General features: G+C 40.9%; 2 protein-coding genes across 9 annotated transcripts in view; both read left to right on the plus strand.

Moving 5' to 3' along the window:
* Window positions 1-466: 466 nt before the first annotated feature.
* tlcd5a (TLC domain containing 5a) lies at window positions 467-6,938 on the plus strand. 5 transcript variants are annotated; one of them, XM_037071864.1, is made up of 3 exons: window positions 467-920; window positions 2,718-2,921; window positions 3,889-6,938. In XM_037071864.1, exons 2-3 carry the CDS (start codon window positions 2,726-2,728, stop codon window positions 4,419-4,421), a joined length of 729 nt encoding a protein of 242 aa, XP_036927759.1. In that variant the 5' UTR covers window positions 467-920; window positions 2,718-2,725; the 3' UTR covers window positions 4,422-6,938. The 5 variants fall into 5 exon arrangements, with proteins under 5 accessions (XP_036927759.1, XP_036927752.1, XP_036927742.1 ...); XM_037071857.1 differs by lacking the exon at window positions 467-920 and adding an exon at window positions 1,263-1,465; XM_037071847.1 differs by lacking the exon at window positions 467-920 and adding an exon at window positions 1,833-1,874.
* A 2,309-nt stretch (window positions 6,939-9,247) lies between these two features.
* arhgef12a (Rho guanine nucleotide exchange factor (GEF) 12a) overlaps window positions 9,248-18,019 on the plus strand; it is a 40,135-nt gene continuing 31,363 nt past the window's right edge. For 3 of the 4 annotated variants that reach the window (XM_037073345.1, XM_037073359.1, XM_037073369.1), the window contains exon 1: window positions 9,248-10,715. In XM_037073345.1, the coding sequence (XP_036929240.1) occupies window positions 10,684-10,715 (32 nt within the window). In that variant the 5' untranslated portion in view covers window positions 9,248-10,683. The remainder of the gene's footprint in view (window positions 10,716-18,019) is intronic. The other variant, XM_037073352.1, reaches the window with a different exon arrangement.

Genomic DNA, 18,019 nt, shown 5'->3' on the forward strand with positions numbered 1-18,019 from the left:
ATCATCGCACATTTATCCCTTCAGTGTTTAAAACAGTTTTCTAATTGAAAAACAGAACATGTTTCAGACAATTTTAATGATTAACTGATAAGCGATCGTTAATGCAGCTGACTATCGGTCATATAAATTCCTAATAATTTGCATCCTTGTAGTGGACGCAGTGCCACTGGAGTTTCAAACCAGGTCATTCAGATAGGATGATCTGTGCACCTCCCTGTTAGTACTTTTGTTCATTGATTTGATCTGATTGTACAAAATTCCAGAAAGAACAGACACATAACGGACATGAAACATTAGACACAGAGGCATTAGAATATGGTGTAAAAAAAAAAAAAAAAAAAAAAAAAGGAGAATAATGAAATAATATCATAATTTAAAAAACACGGTTAAATAAAAATAAATAAATAAATAAATAAACATTATTAAACCATTAGTGGTGTTATTATCATGTAGTTCTTCCATTTTGTGCCCCTGCTGGAGAATCCTGGATGTAATTCCAGCCTTTGACCATAAGGTGTCGCCACTGTTATTTAACAACAAAAAGCCGAGGCAGCATCCAGCCGCTGTGTGAATACATCAAGAAGGATGTAAACATGATTTTTTTCCCCCCCTCCCTGTTGAATATTCATTAAGCCTCCCATAATGTCTCTACTCCGGCATACTATGGGATGATACAGCCAGTTCACACGCCTGCTGCTCTTCTACATTTGCATGTGCAGCGGCTGATAAGGCGGTAGGGAAATGAGGGGATGCTGCTGAGGGAGGCTGTTGTCGGTGCTCACATTTTAAAGGGACAACAAACAGCAGCCACCGTGTCCTGCAAATGACTCTTTTTACAGCCTCTTGCACAAACATACCTTCACCGAGCTCGAAAAACCCCAGGATGTGACGGAGGAGACAGCCACATGTGCACCACCAAGGTAACGATATTGTGCTGCTGTCAATGTTGTGGATGTGTTACAGCCTCGTAAGAAGGCGCTTTGTTAGCCCTGTAGCGCTAGCTTGCTGCCGGCTAGCTGGTCCAGCTAACTGCGTTAGCCGGCGTGAGAGCATCTTCCTTAGTGAAGAGTTATCTCTGGGGCTCTTTCCTCTTCAGTGTAGGTACTAGTGAGCTTAGTTTAGCTCAGGGGGAAAAAAAAAAACACGAGCTCTATTTAAAATAAGCTAGCTTGTTGCCAAATGCCTCTTCTTATCGTCTCCTCTGACGGGTTTCCATGGGAACGTAATTCCATTTCACTTTTCGTGTTATGCGTCATAAACCTGTGAAAAAACATTTCTCTCTATCAAAAATACATCTAACACTCTTAATATCTGACCTTTATATGTAACCTTGTTTAGCCACGACACATACTGTGTCAGTCAGTTTTATAATGTATTACATCATTTGCAGGCTGTGTATTTTGCATGCTGCCATGTGGAGTCAAAGTAATGCGAATGTGCCCAAACTTAGTTGTCTATCCAACAGGTGATCACTTCCATCTATTGCATGACACCCTGTGTGTTCTGTGTACAGTTTGCGTAGATTGTGTTATTTCGGTGTACATCTTTTTTCTTCCCACATCCAGATCCAGTGATGAATCTGTGTCTTTAGTTTTCTTCCTTGTTTCGTTTGTCATGGATGGGTTGTTTATGAGCAAACAAATTTAATGTTCGATACATTCTCTCATTCGAAAGCATCAAGCGATTCTGTTATCTCACCCGTCCACTGTCACTGTTTTATAACACAGGTGAAATGATAAATCGACTGGTTGGAGTCATTTGTAAGCAAAGGAAATTCAAAATTCCTGTGAGTGATTTCATGTACATTTATACAACTTTTACGCCCCTTTCAGACAGATACTGCAAAAAGGGGAAGGAAGTGACAAAACATGATGGTAAAACATTTTTTAAATACATTTTCTCAGGTCACATTTGGTAGATTTTCATCAACAACTCCCAGGACCACAACATTGTTACCCACAACGTTGTGAGACTACGTCTTTTGTTTTTGTTGTTTTCATTCAGAGACCCTAAAGCAGCAAATGTTACATACTCTGTGTTTCATTGAGGAAAGTATTAGTAGTTGGCACGCTGTTTTGGAAAGTGGGAAGTAACCCAAATTGAGTGTTCCACTACATTTAATATCACAGCTTCAATTCCCCCTGCCACCCTAACATCCATGTACCCATACAACTTAACTTAATTCTGCTTCACATCACACCCACAACAACAACACATTTTGGATTTATTGGTGTTTTCATTCAATCGGCGCTGAAAGAATGAGAACTGTCTGAGGCCCAGCACACAGTAACCTCTCATCCAGTTTTGAAACTCGCTTGAAGTCTTTGAGACTCGAGTGTACATCTTGTTCCCGTCCAGTGAGTGTGGGCCTGTCCATCTGCATGGTCTCACCTCCTTGTACAAACGTCACAGCAGCAGAAGAAGAGACGTCCCCCTCACCCCACCAGACCCTCGGCCTGCCAACTATAGTGCTATTATAGTTCAAGCAAAGGCTAATTGTTGGTCACTTACAAAGGATTGCACAGTCCAAGTCTTCGGTCGGTAATGCTGTCTCTTTCTACTGTAAGCGATATTACAGAGCAAGATGTGCCTCTAATGCTTTTTCCCTCACGGTGTAATGTGATTCAAAGTTGGCTTGATGACTGCTGACAGGCAAGTGTTTGAGAGAAACTGTGAGTTGGTTTCAGCTGTTTTTTCTTGATTGTCTTTGTCGGTAGAGGAGAAGATGGCTCTGCTGGTGCTTAGTGCGCTCCTGTCCCTGTGCTGCTGGGTTTCTTTCTACTTCATCTTGTGTCACATTAACGGGTTGAGGAGCTCCGAGTGGAACTGTCGCCTTGTCACCCTGTTGCATGGCATCCTGGCATGCTGCATCACAGCATACATAGGCTATGTGGATGGACCCTGGCCTTTCACTTATCCAGGTAAGGATGCCTACAGTATGTTGATTCATATTATTACATTAGAACTCAAGATAACAAAACAGTGAGGGCTGTCACTATGATTCAAATATATAAAGTAGTTTTCATATCTGTATGTTGTAAATGGTAATTCAGTCACTGTTAAGTAAGTCAGCTGCTGCTTTAGAACTGCAGCTAACAATTACTTTAATTTTCATTTAATCTGAAAACTATATTATATTATTACTATTATATATTAAAACTATAAGATATCAAGTTAATTTACGTATGACAAAGAAAAAATTGTAACTCCTCACAATTGCCACACTAGAACAAGGTGACATTTGGCAGTTCTGCTTGAAAAATGACTTCAATTGCAAATCATGTTGTGTAGTTGCAGATGAATTTTGTCAAGATGGACAAATCTTGCTTAACATGTTGTTAAAAAGGGTTAAGTAAACAGCTATTGTGTAAAGAGTAGTTACTACAAATTGGAACAATTTCAAGTCTGAATAAACCCGCCACAGACAAACAATAAGACAAATACTTTTAAAAAGCATGAGGAACAACTTTTTTTACATTCCATAGTCTAACCAATGAATCAATAAATATATAAGAATTTTGTTTGACGATGTTATGATGTCTACATATTGTTACAAAGAATGTTTAGCATACTAACCGGCTCTCCCTGGCCCATTCCAGTCCAATGCTCCTGTGCTAGCAGCCTGGCACTTTGAGCTCCTAGTCCTGACTGTTAGCTGCGCAGCCAACTGAGCTAACTAGCGGCTACAGCTGGGAGCAGTTAGCTGTGACTCTGTTGATATGCTGCCCCCTACCCCTGTTGTGTATGAATTTAACAGGTGGCCAATTCTTACATTTTGTAGCTTTAAACAATAATGAAAGTAATGGTTATCTGCCCTTAGATTTCATGTTTGCTTCTGCTCATATTTATGCTAACATAGAACTCTCTGTTTCTGTTCGTGGATGCCAGGTACTAAGAACACTCCTCTTCAGATAAGTGCCATGGTGGTGAGTCTGGGCTACTTTATCTTTGATATGGCCTGGTGCGTGTACTTCCGCACAGAGGGACCTGTTATGCTGGCCCACCACACCATGAGCATCCTGGGAATCCTGCTCACCCTGTGGCTGGGGGAGTCTGGCATAGAGGGCTGCGCCGTCCTCTTTGGCAGCGAAATCACCAACCCCCTCCTGCAGGCACGCTGGTTCCTTAAACAGACAGGACGTTACGGGACGTGGCTGGGCGACGCCGTGGATGTCCTGTTTGTGCTGCTGTTTGTGGTGATGCGAATCTTTGTGGGAGGCACAATGCTGTACTGTGAGCTGATCTCCCCAAGACCCAGATTCTTCATCAAGTGTGGGGGAGTGGCAATGTATGCTCTATCCTGGGTGTTTATGGTGGACATTGTTCGGTTTGCCATGAGGAAGAGCAAGAGCTGGCACAAACAGCAGAGAGACCAACAAGAGATAGTGGCAGCTAACGGCCATGAAGGAAAGAAGGACTGATGGGCTTTTGTTTCATTGAATGATGTCTGTTTTTTACTTTGGACGTGCAGGGGAAAGGACAAAGAGAATCAACTTTTTGTATGTAAAACTAAGATAAAAAAAAGATATTTCAAACACATAGTTTCCCATGTCGCGAAATATCCTGTCTGTAAGGTCCAACGCCTGTGCATTTTTTTTTAAGAATAGTCCATTTTAATGCAGTTATTCCAGCTGAACACGTTAGATTTTCATGTTAAATGTACAGGTAGCAAACAACACAGAGGCAGTTTATATCACTGAAAACCAAAGCACTTTGTATAAACACACAAACAGATGTTGCTTTCAGTTGCAGTGAACTGTGGCCTAGTCATATGTGGTGGTGGTGTTGCTCCAAAGGAAATCTCGACGTTAGGAAAGAAACTGTTTACATGTAATGCCCGAGGTCCTTGTGAAACTTTTTTAGTCATATCAGAAAGTTAGGATTGTTTTCCATGTAATCCTAGGTTGTTGTATTTTTGGCACATGGGAAATTTTGAGCAGATGTGAACAGTATACTCAGGGAGATGAAGTCATAACAGAGAGTAGGGGGTGAAGTCAAGAGAAATGTGTGTGATGTGTTTGATTTCTTTGTTTCCTACAGTTTATAGTAATTCGTCCAAGGTATTGCCTGCTGTCTGACATCCTACTGCAGAACAAGCCCAAAAAGATATTTCATTTATTTTACTTCCCTCATGTAAATGGATATGTGGGAAGAAACCTGTCACTTATGTAGTTCCACACTGGTAATATTTATGTAAACTCTAATTGTCTTCAAATGTTTGGTGAACTTTTTCAGTTATTTGAAATGTTGGATTTCATTGTATCGACTATGTGAACACAGACCTGCAAGACTTACTTTAATCATTTCAGATAAAGGCAGACAAAAGATCTGTGCTCTGGACTGATAGCTCCCACTTAATTCAATTTAATAGAAGGATCTTTCCGTCACAAAGAGGTCTTATCAGGCAAGACATGACGATTCAATTACATTTATTCTGAGTTATCTGCACAGAGTACTAATATTATGTCTGACTTAGGTAAAAAGCATCTCTTAAACGTTTTTGAGATGTACGTGCCCAACACACTGTTTGTCTTAAAGGAGACATATGATGCTCATTTTCAGATTCAAAATGGGTTACTACGGGAATAGGTGTACATACTTTAACATTAAAAAAAAACATCCATTTTCTTATCCTGTCCAGTGCTTAAGTTCTATGTTCCCCCTCTGTCTGAAATGTCCTGTTTTACCTCCTGTCTCTTTAAGGCCCCTCCACCTGAATACCTAATCTTTGAGTGGTCAGCTCACACATGCCTGACCCCTAACAACAACAGAGCAGCTGGGCTAAATCAATTATTACGTGCCAAACTGGCCACGAAGCATCTGTTAAGCAAATGTGGGACATGGTGACGTGTGATGTCAGAAAGTCACAGAATCATACACAGGACTTCTGACGTGGTGTTTCAGGAGCAGTGTTTTCTGTGGGACAGTGGAGCTCCTGTTGGTGCCAACCTTGACCTTCTTTCACTTTCAAGATCTTTTACATGCACACGTATATACACCAGGACATGAAAAAAATGTAAAAGCATAATATGTCTCCTTTAATAGTTGACACAAACAAACAGCACTAGATAGCCTCTGACTTGAAACAGGATGAATATCTGTGCAATCATGCAGAAACATCTTTTTCTAACCCATATAATGTCACATTTCTACCTTAGTCTGTTCAAAGTCAGTGACCCACACACAACGACTTGCAGTCAAATCCATCAAGATGATATTATCATATCGAGTTATTGGTTTTGTTATGAATAATAAATATTTCCAAACATACTGACAAAAAAGTTAATAATTGTTTTGTATTTACATGAGTGGAGAGCTTTGTCGAAGTTTTTGTATTTTCGAGTGACCTATGTTTGCCATAATGTGATATTATTGGAAATGTATTTATCTTAATATTATGATAATAATGTCAACCATATTGTCCAGACACAACCCACAAGTGCATCATGGGATAAAGACAAGGCTATGTTGTGAAAATATTATGAATTATTACCCCCCCCATGAAAGGATTCGTTTCACGCTAAGAGAATTACCAAACTTTAATCTTCATGCACAAACTTTATGATTATGTTGTCATTATTATGATCTTGTGTGTTATTTTAGTGCACATTTCTGCAGCAGTGTGCTCAAACACCTGTCATCCTGTTGTATCCCTGTTTATATTTGACAGATATTTAATGGGCTGCTCTCGTATAAAGTCTGTTTACCGGGCTGCCACTGAGAATCACCATTATATCCAAGAACATTCTAACTGGTGTGTGCCTTAGTTATCTGAATGTACTTTCCTAATTCTATGTTTGTTAATTGTCTTGTGCCGTACTGTACAAACCCTCCAACGTGAGCGTAGGAGTTGAAGAAGGAATGAGTGTCAGCTTGGGGTTTCATGATTTGCCTTTGTAATCCCTGCGTGAAGTGAAATAAAGATGTGATGGACTGTTTGGATGCTTTGGAATAAATTGTAAACAGCAAAATGTCGACTAAAACTAACAGATGAGCTGTGTTTGCATCGTTTAAAGCCAGGTACTCAGATGTATTATTGAACTGAGGGTGAAGTTACCGCAGCTGTCCACATGATGGTGTCATATCAATTATATATGAATTGCCAAGAGCAGAAACATGAGGACAGTCATTTAACACATTTGCAACATTGTTGACAGAAAATAATGTCACAATGTACTTTTAGTTTAGCAAAAGTTGGTTAAAGTTAGTTTTACTTCTGGTCACTTCTCTTTTTAGCATTTATTCTAAAGTTTTAAATATATATTTCCAGCTTTGGAGCACATGAAGTTTAATGTAATATACGGTGCATATATTATGGTATCCCACAGTATGGTGAGCTGCCAGAAATGTCAATAATGAAATAGGACTGCGATTCCCAACACTGTAATACACTTTATCATATACAGTGTATTACGTCAGTACGCTAAATACAGGATCCAAACAAACAAGCATTACAGAGAAGGTCCGAGAGGAAGAATTGCACGTGTCACTTGTACACAGGCACTGGTTATTTAAAGGTAAATAGGATTTTGACATATTTATTGTGGCAGTGCAAAAATGTGGCCTTTTTCAACACTCGCCACAAACCATATCCTACATTTTATCATTACTAGAGTTGTGATCTTAAGTGCATTTTCTGTACAGTAAGTAAAACAAAAAGAACATATACTCAGTGGACCAGTACAGGAATCAGGGGGTATTGATTGGATTGATTGCACTGAATATGGGACTTGGTCTTGTCTCCACTGACTCTGCACTATTTTGTAGATGAATATCTAAGCTAGCTATCTTGTGCATTTATGTTACACTCACATGCAGCCACTTTAAGCATGTTTTGTTTCTCCGTTCTTTCACGTCTGTCAAGCTTCCACTGTGGATGAGTTAAAGACGTTTCATCAGAATAGGAGTGTCTTCTTTTGCGGCGGGTGGACAAAGGACTGGACTGTAAGCTGTAAATAATGAACATAATGACTGTTCTCCCAGCCCCAGACCGACCACAGACAGGCAGAGAGCCATGAAAAGCATGAAATAATCATAACAACAACAACACGTAATGAGCAAGATGACCAACCACCTAAAGGAAAATGAGTACTTATGGAAAATGCTTAAGGAAGGAAAAGTAAACCTTTGGGAAGTACATTATCAGTGAACATATTGATTATGCAGCTGATATTCTAGAAAATACCAGACAGGTTTAGGAATGCCTTGTGCCCAAAACTTTTCCCTTGAGAGGCCAAAACTGAAACTTATGATTTATTTATTTATTTATTTATTTTTTGCTAGAATTTTAATATTTTTTAAATGTCTTTTTACTTGCCTGTCAAGGATCCCACATATTTCAAGGATGTTTTTACCAAACAAAAAGTAAAATAACATTAACAGCAACTCATATCATGATTTTGTTTTTAATTATTTCTCACAAGAAACATCTGGTGGGTCAAATCTAACGTTATGGCAGATCAACTTTGGCCTGCTATGTTTAATACTGAAGTATTCAATTAGTTGATTGACTCATAGACTAGTATTTTAATACTGGATATAACTAATGCTGTAGGGCTGCATCTGACAAATATTGCGATTATTGATTAATCTAATATTTTCTTGATTCATTGTATGGTCAGAAAAGTCAAGAAATAATTTCTTTCATCTGAAAGTCCATGGGATGTTCCGAGGAACACGGGCGCTCTGATGAGCAAGTGAGACAATTCTTTTTCTCTGATGATCCACTTTTATAAATTCTAAAAATAAAAAAAAAAATAATAAAAAAAAAAATAAGCAGAGTGAAAAGATTTGTTTCTCGCGAGAAAAATAAACAAACTAACACTACTTTAGGCATATTAAATAAAGATTATTAGCACTTAGAAAAATGATCACCAGAAAAAAATAAATCTCACTTGCCCCCTCAGAACTTCCGTGGCTAAGGTCACGTCTTCAAATGTTTTTCTGTCTGACCAAGAGTCAAAAAGACAGCGATAGTTAGTAGAAATCATCCAAACTTTTGCTGATTGATTTTTTGTTCTATCAGCTAATCGTTGCAGGTCTAGCCTAATACAGACTGTAACATTTGTAAGAATCTTTTCACTCCAAAACATAACCCAATACATTTACATTAAGAACAACACAAGAGTTAAAAAAAAAAATAATAATCGTACTACTAGTGCTGGTAGTAGTTGTGTCATAGTTTTTGTTATTGTGGTGTTACTTTGCAGCAGCCCCCCTCGCATTATGCTGAAACAAAACGAGTTTTCCCATCTCCCGGCGGAAGTGGTTAGTGGAAGCGCTAGTGGACTGAACAGCTAGCTGGCTAGGGCGTTGCTAGCGGCAGAAAGTGGGATTTTTGGGAACCTCTCCGCAAGTTATATTCCTGTACAAATGACGCCTCGCGTTGGAAAAAAATAGCGTTCGGTGTTCGCTAAAAGTTTTCAGCGCCTCGGTGTGTTTTCGTCGTTGTTTACAGAGGACCGGGGAGACTTTCTGTCCCGTTAGCTGGCCACATAAGCTAGCCCGCTTCCATCCACGGGAATTCTGCCGAGAAACGACTGAATTCTGGAAACATGGAGTCAAGGAACGTCGCGCTGTGCTAACCGACTCCACTGGATTTTTTTCTTGCCCTAAGGAGACTTTTCTGAAGGACACAACAGGGAGACACATCGGAAGCCAGACAACATTCATGCCGTGTTGTATATATATATTTTCAGTCGTTGGCCGGCTCATTGTTGTGAACGGGAGTTTGCTTAGTTTGCACTCGAAACAAGAGCATACGAAGCAAAGTTTTCTGCTGAAAGAGCTCATCTGTTTTGTTAGCTGGTAGCTGGCGAGACTCAACAGCAAGCTTGCCGTGAGAAAGGGGCTTTCTAAAAAGAAAACAAAAAACCTGAATGTGTGTTTTTTTTTTTTAATCGACCATCTGACCATTTTCCTCGTTTTGAATCCGTAACGTCTTACGCCGGTATTAACATTAGCTCCGGTTGTTTTGCTAGTGTGTTAACACGGGTCGTTTAAACTCGCTGTCGAGCGATTCTCATGGTCACGGGAGAGTCGTCCTCCCCACAGCCACAGACAGGCATTTCTGGGAGCAGGGAATACCAAATGGGACTGGAGGAATTTCCAGCATCTTCAAAGATCATTTAGGGAACCGAGGGCCATTCAGCCGAGCAGGGGTGGTGGCAGACGGACTGCATCGCTGGGCCAAGGTGTCTGTTACATTGGAATACAGATTGTTTACACATTTCATATCGGCGGAAAACTGGGATGTGAATGCAAAGGATTCACACAAGGAGTTCATACATGCACGACAACTTGTGCCAGCTGGCGCAGTTTATTTATTGTTGTTGCCAAATTATTGTTTATTGCCGGGGTGGGATATCATCTGACTGTACAGCTAATACGACAGAGGGCCCGATTCATTTTTAAGGTCTGCACTGTGTATTCCTCCCTGCTGCTGCATTTTGACAAGGAGTATTGGCTAAAAAGACAGCACACAGGTAGTATTTTCTGCCCTCTACGGTGTTTGGACGTGCCACGAAGAAACCCCCTCAGTCAATTTATGCTCAACACCATTCTCAAAAACCCTTGCCCACTTCAGACGAATGCCAGAGAAGGACGCCCCAGGAAATCGTGTCATCACACTCTGGAAAATGTTAATCGGATATAATTTGCTGCAAATCTAGAACCGGAAGCCCAATGAGTGACACACAGTCCAGCTTCACTGACAGGTACAGTGTACAACCATCTTTCTATTCCATGACAGCACCCCACTTGCATAAAAATTGAATTTCCAGAGCAGTAAAATACAACATCTTGTTAGAGTTCCTTGATTGGGTTAGGATGATCTGGATGTGAAACACAAGCCACAGTCAGATGAAAATATGTTTTACATGGTCCAAGTAAAGCACTTCTTTGTGGTGATGTGCTCGGTAATAACTGTGTTATACAATCTAATTACTAAGGGAGGACATCAGAGATCTTGATGGAAACTCTGCTGATCTCAGCATGGGTAATGGAGTTCTGTGCAGACAGTAAAGTACTAGTTGTCCAAGGAGTGAGAGAAGGCCTGCCACTGTTTGAGTGCCAGGGAACAGTCGTCTGTGATCCCCGTACACCTTTCAACATCACTATTACAGCTAAGCCTTTAAAGCTAACCTTCTCCAACACCTATTAAAACAATCTCTGGATTTAGACAAAACCCTAGCCCCGTTGTGTAATCACCTTATCCGAGGCATCTGTCAACTCAAAGATTGGACACTGAGACCAGAGGGCTAAATAATGTGTCATGGCCTTAAGAGCACACTAAATGGCAGAGATGGATCATCCGGGGAGATATGAGTTGTCATGAATTCCTGTATGTGTTTTGCACCTGGAGGATAAAGAGGTTCCTATTCTCAATTTGATTTGCTCTGGCAGTGAGAAGAGAAGCTGCTGCATTACATCACATCCCACCTGAATCCCACATACCTGTGAGGACAGCAGGCCAATAGAGTGGAATGTGCTCGGTAGATTCAGAGCAGAGGGAAGCTTTACTGCACAGGTTGGGATCTGAAATATCCTATGGGCTAGGGCACCAGCTAGAGGCTAAAGCCCAACCCCATTTTGCATGACCCCCTCCCCCACTGCAATGATGGCAACAGTGGCTGGCACCAACTGCTATTGTGGGGCTGTTTGTTTCATGTGTTTTTGTGTTTTTTAAACAGTATTACCATATCACTGCACAAGGAGCTTTTCCTGACTAAGCTGGTGCAGACACCATGACGAATCTGCTTGCTTGGACAAATCGGCACATTTCTATCACCTGCATTGAATTAAACTGCTATTGATGAGCAATTAATTCACAGAGGCACTCCTGATGCCATAAAGCAACTAATCTGAGGTTTCTGTTGCTGTTAGATGGTGCAGTGTGTCTTATGTAATATCATACACTCTATTTGGTCAACACAGATTTGCTGCTGCATGAGAAGTCTTGAGTCCCTGCTACACAAATCTGCTTTCTTTTAATCTTCCCTTCAGTCGAAGCGTGTTGATATCTCCGGAGTAAATTTTGTTAATCTGTTTGTTTTGCTTTCACAATGTCTGTGTCCTAAAGGTCACATTTGTAACTCTACCAGTAGACCGTGATGCAGGCCAGCCATTCTGATAATGCAAAATAAAAAAATGCAAAACAGTGCATGTGACAGCAGGCTGCATGCCGTGCAAGCAAACCACTCTGTACTTCTTTTGCAAAAAAATTAAAGTGGGCCTGTGATCTGAGTTGTTTACACCTCAGCAGTTCTCCAGGTTGTTTTTCCACAGTGGGTGTTGATAATGACTTTATTGATTAGTTGTGTTGTCTCTCTTCCTCCCTCCCTCTCTCCTTAACTCCATCCCGATATCCCTGTCTTTACGTTCCCTCCCGCTATGCATGTGGTGTTGTGCATTTTGTTTTCACTCTGTTGGCCATGGTGGTAGCATGCATCCAGCATCTATTGGGGTTGGGCCGCCAGCCGATGGGTCGGTTTAGTGTGCTGTTAGCTCTTTGTCATAGAGTTCTGCTGATCTCCACGTTTTTCCCACCCCCCCTGAGGCCCTCCCGGGAAGTGGTGCTGGTGACATCACTAATAGTAAACAATAGCTTTCAGTGGGAGCAAACTGGCTGTCCGCTGTATGTTCCTATCCAGGTCTGTCAGTGTAGGTCAGGTACATTCAGGGACGCTGGTTGGAGTATGTCTTCACTGTTACCCTACTGCAGGCAAAGTTTAAGGTTATGTCTGTGGCTAGTTAATGATGGTAGGGTTGCAACAAACACATTTGACATTAATTGATTGATTGTTATTGATTCTGATGTAACTATTGAGCATATTTAATGGCAACTATCATGACAGAATGGCCGCCACACCATAACAGAGCCCACTGAGATGTCTTCAGATTGTTTGGTCCTGCCAGTTTACAATAAAATTAGATGGAAAAGAGCAACAGATATCAGATTCCAGCATATGCTTGAATCAATAACTCAGAAGGGTTAATTGATAAATCAGGATTGTTATCAAATGGAATTATGCCAATTATTGACTAATAAAGTAATTATGTGCACACCAAGTGATAATAACTGGTGATGCTTGCCTTCCTTGATCAGCGTTTTCATGGGTACCTCTGACAGCTGCCGGTATGCGTCTCCTGTATTTGGCATCCCTCCCTTATAATGCAGTATGCCCTCTCTCCATCTAGTCAGCACTGATGCTGGGGAAGCTGTGTCAGCTGCTCTGAACTGTGCATTAAAATGAGTATCCAGAAGTCATTTGAAGCTCTGATCAGAACTGCAAAGGCTGCAGCTCAGCATGCAGTGGAGAATATTTTCCTACGACTGAAAGGATGAGATAAAACTTTTGCAGGTGGGTAAAACTTAACATCAGGTCAGAAGAATTGGCAGCTATAAGGTACTGTGTCACATCTGGGTAGGGCAGGTCAGATAGGGTGCACAGCTTCATCATTGTATGTATCTAAAGGCCCCCACACACCACCCAGACTCAAACCACCAGCCAACTGCCTTTATCCAACCACTCTGTTGCCTCTTGTCTGACCCGTTTGGCAGAAAAGTTGCATTGAACACACCACTTCGACGTGCTGCCAGCTCCACAGAAGCGTGTACGTTCTGCACTTGCGCGAGATGCAATAAGCGGGTGGCGCTAGTGAGGAGAGGTTTATGCACGCAACTCTCTTTACTTTCGATCAAAACGAAACTTAACTATTTCAGGAAAAAACAGCTGCATACTAAACATGCAGCGAGGCATTACCAAACAAACACAGATTAATTGGTCCTGAACGGACATAACAGCTAGTCTCGTGCCAGTAGTCCAAAATAATGAAAACAAGAAATGACGCAACGGAGTGCATAGAAAAGCAAAGTGCACACAGTATTCTGCCCCAACCATACACCGCACTGATTCGCTAGCACACCGCTAATCAGAGAATCCAATGGCTCAGACGGCTGATAGCCAACCTCCCCAGACTTCCCATGTTGAATCGGAGGAGACAACGTCCGCGCGGCTCCGAAAGCTTCCAATGCAGCTGAAGACACCGAACATATTTGTTCCCGACCTCGTCCGAGCCTCCCCAAACGCTTCAGACGTCCAGCACTTGGGCCGGTGTGTTCCTGCCTATATGTAAAGTCGGCAACGCCAGTTGCTGAGTAAGAAAGAACTCCTGGTTAATGTCATGATGTTGTTTTGGGGCTATAATGCACTTTGATGAGCTGTATCTTGATTAGTAGATCAATAAACGGTAAATCCAAAGATTATTTGGCTAGTTAGCAAAAATGCCAAATATGTTACCGTTCCAGTTTCTCCAGTATGAGAATTTGGAAAGAGTTTGATATTCTCTGAAGGTTCAGATTAGACAAAGCACGGACAAAATCTTGACTAATTTCTAAACATTCCTTAACCTTAGGTATAGTAACCTGTAGGCCTTTCTTTTACAGTAAAATCTCAGTCACAGCATTTTGTTAGGTCATCTATATGCCACACATTTTAGATCTTTTTATAAGGATAGTTGCTCATAGTACGGTGGTTTTGTGTATGAAAATGCCAAAGAAACAATAGTCTTTAGCTGCCAAACACAACAACCCTGCCATAAATCGTATCTTTGTGAAGAGTATCATGTTGGTTCAGATTGTGTCAGAGAGGTCTGGATTCAATTTAATTGTGATGTAGGAGGTTGTGGTTTTTGGTGGTGCTGTGTTATACGGAAAGGTGTTTCTAAGACTTTGCCTTCCATGGGCGAGTATAACAAGCTTTCAGAAACCCAGATCAATGCGTTGCAAACGCATAGTTATTAGTTGTCATAAGGTGACCTTGTTCATTATGGTATTTATACTGTAGATTATTAGTGGCTTCATGGCTTTCATATGCACAGTGGAAAAGAGAAGCAGCTTGTTGGCTAACTGGATTACAGTATTGATTTGTTATCATTTTGTATCAAGGCCCAGTCTCTAATCTTGTTATGAATCTTATTTTCACATTCACAAATTGAATTAAATGGTGTGTCGAAGACTTGGAAGTGTTTTATTTTTACATTTAAAGGAGAGAAAACAATATGGCATTTATAAGTACAGCTACTCTAGATGTTATATCCATCTGCCATCACTATAGCCATCTAAAGACATCCAGGCATAAATCACTGGTTAAAAGGGAAACTAGTTGATCCTTAACATTGGTGCTCTGACTTCTTTCCATAATCAGATGCTTCCGCCTGCAGCGGTGGAGCTGTGTCCTGTCTTATGTCTGACCTGACACATTTATTCCATCTTCTCACTAATGTGAATTATAGTTTTAAACGCCAGTTCTAATTAAGTGCTGCATCGTCTGACTATGTTGTGATCTCACCTTGTGCCACTCTGGAGTTATTCTCCTGTTGCAATTACAGTTGTCAGTGATGCATTGAACACGATACTCTGGGAGATGACATGGTCACATTTTAGTCAAGGTGGCCAGCTTTATATTCAAGCAATATCATGTTTTCCTGTTGGTTGAAACCTATTGGCAGTCTGCCCCAAATGACTGGCCAGATTTTTAGTTTTTTTAATTTATTTATTGGATGTAAATGAGGACCTTATGAAGACTCTACTCACACCTGGATGTCACTTTGGCAGGCACACACCAACTCTCACCATAGTCTGGTTCCACTTCACTCTGTTTCACACTCTCTCTCAATCACATCCATCTTTTATTCCAGTCTTTACTTCAATCATTCCCTTTCTACCATCATCACCACATTTTTATTATGCCTCCAAAGTAGGGAACATTTATAGCTGCATCAAATTTCCCTTTATCAATTTCAAATTGGACAGGTGGGAATGGTTTGACCTGGGTCTCTTTTCTGTGTTTTTGGCAGTCTTAATAATTCTTCTTCTGTTATTTGAGACATGTCCAGACTGGTTAAAAGGAAATAAATCGACATTGGGATGGAGGAAGAGAAAGAGATGCCAGAGAAGAACAGAAATAGGCGATGCCCCAGGGGTGGGGATGTTGGAGAGATAGTAAAGTCTGGGCATTAGCTGGGGCTCTGAGTGCTGGGGGAGTTGGGGGGTCTATCACCGAGCCCTGTGATGCTGATGCTTGTGGACACCCTCGACGATCCTGCCCTGTTTAGCCAAGAGAGCTTCAGGCCTAAACATTACTTTCACTTCACAAAAGACAGGATGACTACAATAGAGAAAAAGGGGACAAGGGCAGAGAGCTGTCTTGCCCGAGTGTCACGTCCTCACATGTCCATGTAAGGGGTTTGTAGCTGTGAACTGGACTTGTGCCTTCAAGCTAACTGTGGCACTTGTGAAACCATGATATTCTGCAGACTGCTCAGTGGTCCAGAGACATGACAGGCTGGAGATGTATTTAATATTTATTTACTAATTTACTAATTATACATATTTTATAAGTGCACATGTACAGCATGCTCAGTCTTGATCTGATATACCAGGCAGTAGATAGTTGACATTAAGAAGCAGCACCTCTGCTGTAGATGATTGGATGTGATTTATGTGACATGTTGAGACTCCCCTTCCCTGGGTCTCTGAGTGGGGATGCTCCAATTGAATGTTGTCCCTGCATGTTTGGAGAAGCTGTACTGTTGAGAGAGAGAAACGTGCAACCTGCTGCTGCATTGCGATTAATCTTACTGCCTGTTTCTGCTGATTCAGGAGTGACTAGACATACTAACACACCCCACATACACTTTCTCTACAGGAACACAGTTCAGTTCAGTTCACTTTCTGTCACCAAACTGCAGTCATGCTAAGTGGAAGACGCAGCTTTCTTAACGACTTCAATCCGCTTTCATGGCATAAATTCACGGGAGAAAAAATTGGTTGTTCTATGTTGTTGCACCTTTCACAATCTGAGAATATTCTAGCACGCCCAATGTTTTCCTTCAGTGATGAATCACTCAGTATCATCTTGCAGATTTTTTTAATGAGAGAAGTGTAGTAGATGGAACATTTTGTAGCTTTGGAGGGAATGAGGCATCACTGATTTGCTTTTACCACAGGTTGCATCAGCTTGGATGTCATCCTAGGTCTGCCTTTGACAGACATCAAAACATTTTGAGATCACTGCAGGATACCAAATCATACCTACAAAGTCTGTCATTCCAGGGGTCCATGTGCGGCTGGCAGAGGTACCTTACCCACTTATCCAATAGCTCTAAAGTTAACACATCAACAGGTTTATATTTTGATAATAGACTTCTTGTGATATGATACAGTTTTCTTCTTAGAATTTTGGATATTGTTACATCAAACATTATATGGTGTTAATTGTTGTCTTTTACTGGTTTTAAAGGCTACATACATTAATGGTAGGGATGGGACAAATTATTGATATGGCAGGGTTCCCCCTAGACGGTGGAAAGGTGGCGCTGAGCTAGCAGTATAGCGGCGTAGTGCCACCTATACTCATTTTCAATGTTAGCTGCTTTGTAGCGGGTGAGGGTGGCGAGTGAGCGTCCGTCCCCCATCTGACCCCCGCCTAAAAATTTCTGGGGAGAACCCTGTATGGCAAAATATCATATTGCTATCTCTTGCAATAGAGTTATTGATACACTGGCACAAAATTTTTATTTAAAATTGCAGGTGCCATAAACCGATCCCCCTTACAGTATGACTTACCACCATCACTACTTCTTAACTCTGTGTGGTCAAAACTTCTTTAAACATATTTTTACACACTTTTAAAAGATTTTAATCAGTCATAGTCGTATCCTTCCTTTAAAGATTTTAACCCTATAACAGTTCTGCTTTCTGGAGGTTCAACCTTTTGCCATTTTATGGGTATTTTACATCAGAATGATGTTCTCAGTTCATGTCATATTCTGTGAAATGTTAATGCACAATGCAGTCAGTCAGTTTTTATTCTTTCTAGCATTGCGTATTTAGTTGCACCATCACATGATTTAGATGCACCCAAGACATTTCAGTGCAAAAGAAATACGAAAGAAAAATGAATAAAGTTGCAAATTAATGTATTTCTTCGCTTAAATCACTGCACAACAAATGTTG

Source organism: Acanthopagrus latus, chromosome 2 (genome assembly GCF_904848185.1).
Source record: "Acanthopagrus latus isolate v.2019 chromosome 2, fAcaLat1.1, whole genome shotgun sequence".
Taxonomy (NCBI): Eukaryota; Metazoa; Chordata; class Actinopteri; order Spariformes; family Sparidae; genus Acanthopagrus; species Acanthopagrus latus.